General features: G+C 29.7%; 1 protein-coding gene across 1 annotated transcript; it reads left to right on the forward strand.

The window, feature by feature from the left end:
* Window positions 1-150: 150 nt before the first annotated feature.
* Window positions 151-8,069, forward strand: LOC111033622 (exocyst complex component 4). Its single transcript, XM_022314429.1, has 15 exons — window positions 151-593; window positions 1,015-1,346; window positions 1,419-1,584; window positions 1,841-2,004; window positions 2,063-2,177; window positions 2,239-2,496; window positions 2,621-2,742; window positions 2,831-2,891; window positions 4,255-4,376; window positions 4,555-4,732; window positions 4,799-5,019; window positions 6,292-6,478; window positions 6,556-6,741; window positions 7,413-7,766; window positions 7,824-8,069. Exons 1-15 carry the CDS (start codon window positions 540-542, stop codon window positions 7,998-8,000), a joined length of 2,697 nt encoding a protein of 898 aa, XP_022170121.1. The 5' UTR covers window positions 151-539; the 3' UTR covers window positions 8,001-8,069.
* The last annotated feature ends 5,682 nt before the right edge of the window (window positions 8,070-13,751 follow it).

Genomic DNA, 13,751 nt, shown 5'->3' on the forward strand with positions numbered 1-13,751 from the left:
AATATTGTATGGCACTTGCGACTTGCTTGGAATTTAATTTCCGTTGTATGTTTATGTTTATATTTTTGGGCTTATCTTCCGCCTACCGGTTATAATAATAATATATTGATAAGCATTTTATGTACACGGTAAATTCAATAGCAACTGTTGGTAGTGCTTTTTCAATTGAAAGTCCTTATCGGAACTTTATCATTTTTCAAACAGGTACTTATCACCCATATGAAGAAAAATAGAAAATATTTGATTATCGCAGAAATTATTTAGGATTTTAATTTTAACATTAAAATGTAGATACAAAATTCTTTTTAATATTTATTAGTGGACGTTGATTATTGTTCATTACATTCTAAAGAGGAAGATATTATGTATGTCAATCATTTACCATTTCAAACTTGATTTCACATTCAATTTTAAATATTATCTGACGCATAATATTTTAGTCTTAAATTATAGTTAATAAAAAAAAATTAAGTTTTCTTAAGTCAAGAAAAAACAATTAGAACAGTTTTCTAGTTTTTAAAATTTATTTCTTACTAACCATGGCAAATCCACCAAGTAAACCACCGAGGGGCATTAAGACTCCAAAAGAAACTGTGAGTTCTTGTTATTCAAATTTTTAAGTTATAAGTTATAAATCAATAAATACTTTCTCTCTTATTATACAATTGAATATCGATATATTAAATATTTATGCTGTATTAGCATTCCTTTTAACATTTAAGTTTTATTTTGAGTTAAATACTAGTTACTTAATAATGTAGTTTGTAAAATATTAATGTATGATACAACCCATGAATTATCAACACGATATTTTAAATGCCTAAGTGTAAAAATTATCTTGATTAATTTTAACCTAGTAAAACAATAGCTATTTTTCATGTATACATAAACTATTACAGAATTTCTTTTGCAGACTTACTTATCTATAGTGATAATTTTCATTTTTCTTTGTATAATTTTACTATAACAATTTTAAATTTAAAAGATGTTTATTTTTTTTATTGATTTTTATAGAGCGGATTACTAATGACTATGATTAGAGCATTGTCTGCTACTGAATCTAATGAACATCGTGAAATTGAAAAAACTGCTTTAGAGAGGGAATATAAGCGATGTGATCAAAAATTAGAGGAGTTGATCTCTATGGAACATCAAAATCTTGCCCGTGTTATGCATTTATTTACATCAGTGTCTAGTGAAATTAATTTATCTAGAGAACGAGTTCAAGCTGCTAAGCAGAAGCTACTTGCATGTAAAACTTTGTTACGATGTAAACGGGATGAACTTAGAAAATTTTATGTTGAGAGTATTGAGCAACATCATATGTTAACACAACTTTCTCAAATGTGAGTAATCTATTTAAATTGTTGATTATTGTAAAGAATAATTAAGTATGTGATATAATATATTTTATTTAGTGAACAAATTAAAGAAGTACCTTTTCAATTGAACATGTTAGAATCAAAAAATCAATTCTTACAATGTACTAAATTGTTGATGGAGACTTTACAAATAAGTAATAATGATTTGAAAAATATAGATGCATTAAATGAATTAAGAATTGAGCTGAAACAAAAAAAACAAGTAATACAAATTTATAAATACAGTTATAACTTGTATGATAACAATGAAGTATTTCCTTCACAAATAATTTTTTTTTTACCTTTGAACATTTATGATCTTGAGTACCACTATAATATGGAAGAATTTATCCTTTGTTTAAAAGTTTGTTAATTATACTAATAGCAAATAGAGATAAAAATAAAATAACACCGAGATATCTATAATTTATGTGTTTTATATTTTATAGTTTTAGTTATTATATATTTTTGTTTATTAGGCTCTATACAATAGATTATTGGACGAATTAATGAATCATATTTATGTTATTTCTCCACAATCTGCTAAATCATTTCGTCGTACCGGGTCAGATGGATATAATTCCTCATTTGGGCAAAGTACAAGAAGATCATACAAATATATACCACAACTTGCTCCACACAAGTATTTAACTTCATTTAAGCATTTATTTTTTTAAAAATTCATATTATATTTATTACAGAGACATTTTAAATGAAAATAATGAGATTGATATTAATGAGCTTGATACTGAAAAATTTGTCCCTATAGCTGTTGAGTGCCTCGCAATACTTTTCAAGCTAAATGATACTATTGAAGTAAGTTCTAGTTTTCTTTTTCAATTTTATTAACTTTTAACTACATTATATTGTATTTAAGAAATTGAAATCTACAATGCAAACACAATTAGTTGAAATAGTTGAAAAAACTACAAAACAAATATCCACAAACAATCAATCAAAAAATTCTGGAGAACAATTAGTAACTTTAGTAAATGGGGTCATTTTACAATTTTATTCAGTTGTTGATGCACACCAGCTCTTTTTGTGCAGCTTAGATAAGATAGTTGATCAACAACTACTAGCCAATGTCAACAAATATGATCTTAAATATGTTTGGGAAAATATTGAGTCTATTGTAAGTAAACTATTCAGATATATTTATTGAGTACTTACTGGGTTTATTTTTTAAGGTAACTTATACTTAATGTATAAAACTTAGTTGCATTTCATCAGGTTAAAATAAAGTTGTTTATTTTCAGATGCAAATGTTCTTAAGTAATTATTTGGATGTAAATAGTCATTCAGATTTAGTTATAAAATCTACACCAATTTTCAGTAATATTGATCTGAATGTTTTTTTTTCGAAAAAAAAAATTCAAAGGTAATGAACTGTTCATTGAATTTTAAGTTAATATAATTAATATAATACACATTCTAAATTATGAAATAAATAATTGTTTTTTTTGTAGACCTAAACAGTGTCTTTTTAAGTTTTCAAATGCTTTTGAAAGTTCTTCTGATATATTAGAAGTAAGTATCTATTAGTTTTCTGACATAATTCATTCTCTGTAACTCATGTAACACAATATTTTTTATATTGCAAGAATTTTAAAATGGTATTTAAGTCTCTTTTAAAGATTATTGACAAATCCCTGTCACTTTTCAGACATTTCCATATCCTGTTTTTTTTTTTTTTTTTTTTTATGGGAAAATCCTCGTTAACAGCTTTCTTGTCTAAGATCCTTTATTATTTATTATTAAATAACAAAAAAAAAAAATTAAATTTTGAAAGTCAAATTATATATAATATAATATTAATATAATACCTACATTAAAAAAATAAACAAAATCTATTAAGGATGTGTAACGCTCAATATAAAAATAATTAAGACATTATGCCATTGTATTGTAAGGAAATATCATTGAAAATATTTTGATACCTTCTAATTTTAAAATTTTTAATTTAGGGCTATTTCAATAGAAATTACATTTTTTGTAAGTTGCTACACCATTTGTTTTTTTAAAAAATATTGCTGATATAATTGTAAAAAAGAATTGTCATAATAATATAACAAAACAATATAAAAGTATAAATTAACCAAAATGAAAAAAAGTTAAATATATTTACTATATCTATATACAGGATAAATTTTGTAAATGTGATTTATTTATTTCTGAATTTTTTTTGTTAATGTTGGTAGGTCAATAATATGTAATTTAAAAGAAACAATATTAAAAATTGAAAAATGTGATCCTTTATTTTCATGGGCAATTATTTTATGACAATTTTAGAATGTTTATTCGGGCAGTTGTTTTAACAGCAATGTCAATTTAACTTTTTAGATAGAAAAAAATATTTTTTCAATGGATTCTGAGAGTTATCTATATGTATGAAAATTATCTTACTTATTATGGATGGTGGTTGATGAGATTGAATAAAATAACTGTTAAGTTGTATTTAAGTATGTTTGTTTATTATTAAAAATGTCACTGTTGTTATATTAAAAGTTTGAGATTGAAAATCAATCATTTTGTGTCGTGTTTGAATGTTTACATGTTTTCATTAACTGCCCCTGGATTTAACTCACTTTTCAGTAAGTGTTAATGGCTTTCGATAAAAGTTATTTGGTAAAATTTATTTCATCATATATATTGAATAAATGGCATAATTTAATATAATTTATTTATACAATTATATTTTATTAACTAATTTTTAATACCTAATAAAGTGTTTTAGACAGAGCATTTAGCTGATAGGATTATGCTAAACAGAGGTGTTATTTATCAGTTAATACCCTTTAAGAGTGGGTATATGACTCCTTGTATATGATATTTAATTAAGTTTTTCATTTTATAAAACAATTAAAAAGTAATGATTGTATGTATTTTGTAGAGACCTTTTACCAGTATAACACAGACACAAACAATGATTTGTACGTCAAGTTCAGATAATATCAAATATATATATGAACCACTCACAATGTTTATACAACAAATTGAACAATCAATTAATATGTAAGGGAGTCTTAGATTCTGATAATTATGTTTATTGCGTAGATTAGATAATTACACAAAATAAGTATACCAATATTGAATATACGAAGAAAAATATGTTCTAACTTATGTGTATTGAATACAACATGCTTTATGCAATCACGAATAAAATATAAGCTAAAATATAATATTGTTTAAGGAGTACCTGTACTTTAAGTTTATGGCTTAATGAATACATAAGAACAGTTTTTCTTGATCGTCAGCATAGTAAAGTAGCAACTACAGTTGAATCAATTACCAAACAAGCTGATGCTTGGCATGCAATTACTACGCCAGAACAAATGCAGGAGTTAATCATTTCAAGACCATTATTATCAGTATATAATTAATTAAAAGGTTGTATAAGTTAATTAAAATGTTAATTTTAAACATTTTTGTTTTAGAGTACAGTAAGCATATGGAATAATATATGTCAAATTAAAAAGTTAGTCATAACTATGCCAGAATATGCATCACATTTCTTAATGATCATGGTTAGCATTAGTAGAAGCTATAAAGAAACTTGTGATAGCTTATTTACTTCCAATATAAAATCATGTGATAATACTACCAAGCTTGTTAGTTATTTATGGATTCAAAAACATGATTTAGTTGACTATCTTAAGTAAGAACTATTGCCTATTATTAATAAAATAAAATACATTCATGTTAGTGAAAAGTGCTGTATAATTAATGAAATGACAATTTGTTAAGTATGCTTGCACATTGCATTTAGGTGCTGAAAATTGTCAAAATAAAAATTCAAATATCTACTTACTCATAAAACAAAACTATACTATTTTGCATTTGATATTAAACAATTTGAATTATTTTAAAAAATTGATTCTTATTTACTTTATTTAAAAATAACAACAGATTTTTATGTAAAAAGAGCATAATATTTTAAATAGGTATTTTGAACTATCAATGATTACTAATCAAATATAATATTTTACAAATCTTCACTTTTCCTAGTACTAATATTTGAAGTAATGGGCTTTTAGAGTGAAATTAAGTATAATGTATCATTTTACCAGACTTTCACTAAAAACCAGCATAGAAAATCTATAAATTCTTAAGTTATAAAAGTTAATTGGATAATATTGTAGTGATCCCGCCTATGAATGCTGATGTACAAGGGTGATGAATGACTAAGTGTCATAAATTCAAGTCAATTTTATAAGTTTGAACGTAGACTTTATTTTGAATGCAAATACTGTTTGAAATAATTTTATGTATCTGAAATGTCGTCAGAGAGTCGACCGGCTTGAAGGTGCTTGTACTGGCTCTGACAAATTACATCTGAATATTGGGTGGCTGGGTCCCTATTTTATAAGCCTAATCTCCACTCCTCTCCTATAGACAAGATAGCACTGACCCCGTTTACTATTGCTCTTGTGTGTACAAGTTCCAGGAAATGGTATTGTCCCACTCGCCTTGCGATATCTCAAGTCGTTATTATAATATTTGGCTTCCAATTATTTAATATTTATTATTTAAATTAAATTTGTGTGAGCGTTTCTAGTTTTTTATATTTGTATGTATTTCGCAACCCAATTTCCCTTGTCTAATTCTCAGAACTACTCAAATTACTATTTTATTGTTGTTTCAGCCTTTTTTAGCTTTACCCGAGGTTAATAATATTCTAACGCGTCTATTTTGACAATCCTTGTACGGCGTTCCTTTGCCTACCTCAAGAATATAATATGTATATAGCGGGACGTCAGTACATAGCAATATTTTAATAATATATACACATTTATCTGTCTAATCTTAAGTAGTATGAAAAATACAATTTTAATACATATATATTAACAGTAACAATTCAAAGATAGTAAATACTAATTGCAGCTCAATACACGAGTCGTAAATACTCTAGCATGAATATTATTTTCAGACAATCTCACAACTGGGTGAGAAGAGAATTTGAAAATAAGTCTAAAAAAAGTTCATTGGATGAACTAAAACAATATACCCAAGAAGCTGATAAGTTATTTGAAAACTTACAAGGAAATGATTTTAAAGTAACCAGTGTTTCAGATATAAATCAACTTAGGTGTTTAGCACACCTTTTGGAAAGCATGGTAAGTTACACTGTTTTTCTAATAATTTTCTGTTAAAAATTATCTTATAATTTATTATAATATTTTGTTCTATCTAGGAATGGTTTGGAAAACAATTAAATGAGATTTCGAATCCAGAATCTAAACATTATTTAGTCCCCAAACTGAATAGTTCTAAAACAGACAATAACAATTTACCACTCTCTCTAGTTGAAACTTTACATCAACTGGGTAAAGACTTCTTAAACATTTCAGATAATATTCTTTTGTACCTTTATTTAGAAGTAAGTATTATGTTACCAGGCAAAATTGTTATTTTGTTTATTGTATGGTATTTAATTAGAAGTTTGAACGCTATAACTTTGGTTGCATTCATATTTATTATCGCTTCCTCCATTGTTGACCCAATACTGTCAAAAGAAGTTCAATAATAAATTTAAAATGTACTTGTCTGTTTTTACTAAAAAAATATAGAAATATTTACCTAATGTATTTATTATCAATATATTGGTATAGTATAATCATAAAATAAAACCGTACATGGACTGCATGGATTCTCCCACCCAAAAATAGTTTAACAAATCAAAATTTATTAAACTCAATTAAATATTCAAGTATTCAATCATCTCTGAGTACTATTTTTCTTATTAATTATTTATTTTTTTAATTTTTATTAATTTCATATTGCTCTAAACAGAAAAACTAACCATAACTTTTGAATACTACGAATACATAAATTCTTTATAGAAAAACAACACAAAAAATAGATTTAAAAATTCCCTTTTTTTAATAATTTTTTAAAAATATATCAAAAAATAGTTTTTGATTACTTGGCTAAAAAATGTCATTAAATAAATGCAACCAAACTAGGACGATATAGTGGCTAACTCTCAAATTAAATATTTTTGTTTAATGTAGAAGTTATAATATAATAATAAATTTGTTTTATTTGTAGGTGCGTGCTCAAAGTATTTACTACCTATTACCTAGTTTTGAATCAGCTATTGGAAACACAACTGAACCCAAAGTTTTGGATCTTAATCAATCTGTATCAGCATTACATGAAGCTATGTTGAATGCAATTTCAAATAGTAAATCTCAATACATTTTTGAAGGACTAGGTGAAGTTATGGCTAAGAGTTTAGTAAACCATACTCGTAATATAGAAATTATTGATGAAATTGCAATTCGAAAAATAATACGTGATATTACAATGCTAAAATACAACATAGCTGCAATGTTAGGGGCATCTCAAGTTACTTTAGAAAAAACAGTTCATTATTATGAATTGTTACTTTGCACTCCAAAGGTAAACAAAATAAAGAACTCAAAAGTTTACAATCTAAATTTGTCCTTTTGTGTGTAGGAAATTCTAGAAGAGATATTGGAAAAAGGAGCTAGTTTCAGTGAAGCGGAATATTTAAATTTACTACAAATTGTTCATAGAAGTAATAAAAATATAGAAGATACAACTAGTTTGCAAAATAATTTAAAAAGATTATCTGATATTCTGTCACAGACTAAACAAACATTTTTAATATAATTATTTTAATCAACAAGTATAAACATAAATATTAAATTATATTTTTGTATAATGAACTGCTTATCTATTTAGTATTTATTAAACCAAACAAATATATCACTGTTATGTATTTTAATATTATAAAGTATTATAGTTTATAATGATATTATTAATTATTTATACACTAATTTACATAAAAAAAACATTTTTTAAATTGTACGTATTATTTTTTTAAGTTTCTATTTTTCTATACATAAATATTTAACTATAGCCTATGTGGCTATGTACAGAGGTACAGGACAAATATCAGATATCTTAACAATAGTTATTTATTACCTAATTATGTTCATTTTTTTTTATAATATAATACCTCCAATAGAAGTTCAGTCTGATGTTACATTGTAACATATCAATGACATAGATTTAGATTTTTCAGTAACTGGGTATACACATAGGGTTGGCAAAAGTTGGCCTTTGGCCCAAATCACTGACCACAAAGTGGAAATAAATGGACAGCCAATTGTTTTTAGTTAAATGCTGACTTTTTTTCTAAGTATATTCCCAGTTAGATAACTTGCTAAACAAAAAATATCTCCTGGACCTTGTCAATTTATTTTAAAATCGTCCGGACCCTTTTTTGACCCCTGATCGAGAATAAAAACTCATACTTCACTGGACGATTTTAGCCTTGGCATGCAAGCATGAAATTTAATTTTTAATAATTCATCGTTTATGAGTTAAATCACTACCACTAAGTATATCACCGCTTCTTCTGTCAATCCAAATTTAACCTTTGTTAATTGTATAGAACACATTGGACAATCTCCATTAAAAATGCCAACTCTATAATATGATTCAAACTTTGTTCAATTTGTTATTTAATATTCCGTGTAAAGGTGTTCAAAACTTAAAAATGTTCATCGATCATCATTCATCTTGAATCCCAAAATACATAATTGTAAGCATTAAGCACTAGCACCACTTTAAAATGTGAATTTCGGAAAAAAAAGAAGCCAGGAAATTGTTAAAAAGAGCCAACTAAACAGTGCGTGGTTGAGTGGTAGGCAGTCTAACGTCTAAGACGTATAGGTACCTACGTATATGTTTAGAAAAATAAGCGTGCCCGAAATCCGGACACCGGCCCTTAAGAACGACGACGGTCTTCGACTCGCTGGCTAGTTATAAACGACACGTCGAACGCGTCGCCAGGGGGATATTTTAATTTTTTGTCGACTGACGAAGACGAGATTGTTATTTTAATTAACTTGCCAATTTTGTCTCCGACCACTCATCGCAATACTAGAAGTTCACTGCCAAAAATCACCCGACTAAACATGAACAACGAAATCGAATAGATCATCAGTGAAATCTACTGCGAAATAATGAGCACATATGCCATATTGATGGAAGACGAAAATGAAGCCACACTGGAAACCGGGGAAAACACCAACCTCGAAAATGGAGATACGTTGGGAATCATTATGTTCGAACAAGAACCAGAATCAGATATAACGAACCAACCAGGAGAAACCGACCCTACCATTCCATCAGAAGATACCGTACTATGCGATCCAGTCGACGTAGTAGAATTAGAAGATACAACCGATAACATCATGCAGCCCGAAGTGAAATCATCAGACGAGGCCGTGTCGTCCCTTCTAAACGATGTCATCGAGACGTTGTGCAAAGATGTAGATTCGGAACTGGCCTGCGGAGACGAAGTATCGCATCTCCTCGAAGCGCTTGGGTCGTCCGGGCAAGATGCGATGTTGAACGTCGGACCGAAGGAGGAGGCTGCAGATGAACCAGTAGACGAGTTAATAGTGTTAGTGGAAGACGAGGTCGAAGCAAAAGTGGAGGAGTCGGGTGAACTGGAGCATCTGCCATCAGATAAGGAATGCTACAAACCTCCAGGAGGGCGATCACGGAGGATCGTGACCACCGCCTGGAGGGGAGCGAGACGAGTAACCCGTCTTCTGATGTGCGGTTGCCTCCGAGGAGAGTAACCCAGAGTTCACGGCTCCCTCCTCCTCGGCCGAGGTTAGGTTAGGTTTGCAAATCATTTTGTGGTTTAAAATGTATGAAATGTTAAATTTGAAAAACGAAGTTTTTCATAAGTAGTCAATGGTATAACCAAAAAATACACAAACCTAGTTTTTATTTTGATTGCAGATATTTCAAGTTCATATTTGAACGAAATTTGATACATTTGAATGAGAAATAACAATTTTACTGATTTTGTTGTAATTTAAAAATATTATCCCTGGATACTTGCAAGTATATGAATTATAATTTTCATCACACCTCTTTACACGAGCTGAAAAATAGCATGATATATTCATCGAACTATCGAAGCCCATTATTTTGTTAAAATAAATCCAAATACTTCCACTAGTTCCACTCTTAGTACGAAAAAAAAAACAATATCTTGTTTAGTAACAGTATTTTTATTTTACAGTCGAAAATATACAACGTGAGTGTTGACAATGTTATGCACAATGAAAGTGTAAGTTTTGGAAAAAAAATTTTTTATACAATTTAGTATAATAAATTTTGACACAATGTGGTCATTTTGAAAAACAAAAACTGTTAGTATTCAAACAAAAAAAATTGTCTTTTCAAATTTATTTAGAAAAAAAAACAAAAAAAAAATTATAATCTATTACCGTGGAAAAATGCCAAATGCCTAAAGTCGCCAGGTTATTACCTATTAACTTATTAACTATTGTTAACCTAAGCTACAAAAAAAAACCGGGCAAGACACCAAAAGCTTTATAGGGGATTGACACGGGATGGCGAGGTGGGTTTGTACTCAATGGCCACTGATCACCTCCAAACGTCCACAGGGCGGACGAACGCAATCGCCGGCGCGTTTGTTTGCAGAGACAAGATCTAGACGACTGGCTTGGGCTCGACCACAATGGCAGCTCAAGCGACTGGACGATTGGCGGCGGGGAGGCTAGTGACCACCGGAAGCCGGTAGCCTTCCGGAAGTCTAGCGCCGCCGTACCCTGAAACTCATAATCGAATTTCATGATTCAATTTCGATGTTGCAACTTCCAATTCCTAGCTTAGCTCTATCACTCACCTATCGTGCTATAAAGTCTCCACCGCCGACGCCACAACTCACCTTCGTGCACGTTCTGCCGTCGTCGAAGTACCGTCGGGGCGGAATCGGTGCCCACGCCGGTACAACAAGCAGCCGAGCCGTGTCGTCGAGCGTCACTGCAAGGGTGGCTGAAGCAGCCAGGCCCGCGCCAAGACGCCAGATGGTCTCACCAACAACTAACAAGCGACGGCAACAACCGCTAACTCGTCGCGCCGCGAGTGGCCGGGGAACATATTCGGGAGACATACCGCCTTTCACCGCGTGTTCTTTCCCGTGTCAATTCCCTACGTGTGCCACCGTTTCGCGTGGTGCTCCTCGGCCGAGGAAGAGGGAGCCGTGAACTCCGGGTTGCTCCCCTCGCAGGCAACCGCACATCAGAAGACGGGTTACCCGTTTCACTCCCCTCCAAGCGGTAGTCACGATCCTCCGGCACTGATTAGGTAGTTTCAGGTATTTTATTATTACGATAACACGGAACTTTATATAGGCAATTTAGCTACACAACTGTCGCATGTGTGTTTTTGTCGGTATCTTGTAATTTGGCAATAATATCATCATGCTACTATTATGGGATAGGATGCATAGTGGCGTACAAATGTGGAGGGGGTTCGGGATAAATCCCCCTCAAGGACAAAATAAAATCCAATTTTGAAATGGTTAGAATGAAAAATTTATAGGTCATGAAAATTTCATCAAGTGTATAAAATGTAGTATTTATAAAAATGTTGGAATCACAAAAATATTAATTTTTCATCCGAGCAGGTAAAGATGCAAATAAATGTTTACTATTTGCATGAAAACTATTTTTGGGTAGATGCTAAATATTGTTTACCATTATTAGTAAATTGTCTCTGCCTGTTACCTGTTGTGTGTGTGTGTGTGTGTGTGTGTGTGTGTGAGTGAGTGGGGGTCTATTTTTGTAATGGCATACCCGCATACCGGCGTCGTCAAAATCTTATTTTAATTTATGACTTTATCCCTTATCTCTTGTTTATTAAATTATTTATAATAATATACACAATTGTCCAAGTGTCGTAAATCGAAACCTAATCATTCAATGTACTAATCTATGGTCGTACTGTCATGACTTTTTTATTTCAAATATTATATCAATCAATAGGTAGGTACTATCTGAAATAGTAATCTAAAAGGTTAGTCAATTGTGTGATATAATTTGTTTATAGTTTGTCTTAAATATTCTTAAATCTTAATGTATTTGGTTTACACTAGTTTATTTTTTATTGGTAAATTAGGCGACATAATGTAATCAAGTGAATGTACAAATACGTTAACGTATTAACAATGTTCTAAATACTTAGGTATGCGTAAAACTGTAACTGTTTCAGCAATTTAGTATCTGAGTATCGTATTAATATGCAAACACTTGTTTTTCTTAATTTAGATGATCGATGAGACATGAGTAAGTTTTATGGTTGTACCTTATTACTTAGGTACTTATCACAATATTGTACAGATTGTACCTACTTTATGTTTTTAGTATCTGTAGTTTATTTAATGATTTATACATTTAATTTATAAATGCATAATATGTCCTATATTAATTTACAATTGGCATGTTCAAATTAAAATAAAATATTTATGATTTGATGAAATGTTTATTAAAGGCTAAAGTTAAATTAACAATAATATTGGTTTATGATTTTATGAATTATTAAAATACATGTAGGATGGACTGGTACTAATTATATAATTAATAATTATAACAACTATAGTCTTTGGTCTTTGATAAAACATATTGCTTTGGATGAAACACTCTGATAAACATATGAATATAAAATTATTTAAATCCCCCCCCCCCTTACATAAGACAATTGAATTTACGCCACTGAGTATGTACACTGATAAAACATATTTTATAATGTTTAGAAACTTAGTAATTATAATAATATAATTACGTGAATTAAATCCCGATTCTGTTTTTCTTCGTGCTGCACGTCGAGGGCTATAATGCTATATACAATATACATATTATATATAATAGTAATATGATATGTATTGTAAATCTCAAAATGTCTTCTAAACGTTATATTGATACTTGTAAATTGCTAAACAATCAATATTTATACTTGTATTTGGCAACAACGCACTAAATACAACATTTCTCCATTCGTGGGGTCCGGTTATACTCCATTCGATGTGCGCGGTACATTACGGTAACGAAACGTCTCTTATATAGCTGAGTTTTGTCATATTTTGTTAGCATAACCGCAAAATTTACATAAGACCGTTAATAGTTAATTATAATATATATTATGTGATATATATCCCTAAATATGATTTTCTAGATTAAATCAATGCACTTATTATAGTTGATACATTATTTTATACGGCTCAAGAAGGAGAGAGTCCAATTTAATACCACAAGAAATTATTGATCTATTCCAAGTTATAACTGCATGTAATGGATAATAGATAGGTTCAAAATAACATGAAAATATATTGACCGCTCAAAAGTACCAACTAATTTCCAATGCTGTCAGAAATTACCTGCAAATTAAGATCGAAGTGTTTTTTTCTACTACAAAACGTGTACACATACACGAAAAAAAGGGTTAAAGGGCTGAAGCTCCCCCCCCCCCCGACCCCATTGTCCACATTATTACTTAAAAAGAAATATTTGTCAAGTTTCAATATGCTGTCGT

This window comes from Myzus persicae, unplaced genomic scaffold (genome assembly GCF_001856785.1).
Source record: "Myzus persicae strain clone G006 unplaced genomic scaffold, MPER_G0061.0, whole genome shotgun sequence".
Classification (NCBI taxonomy): domain Eukaryota; kingdom Metazoa; phylum Arthropoda; class Insecta; order Hemiptera; family Aphididae; genus Myzus; species Myzus persicae.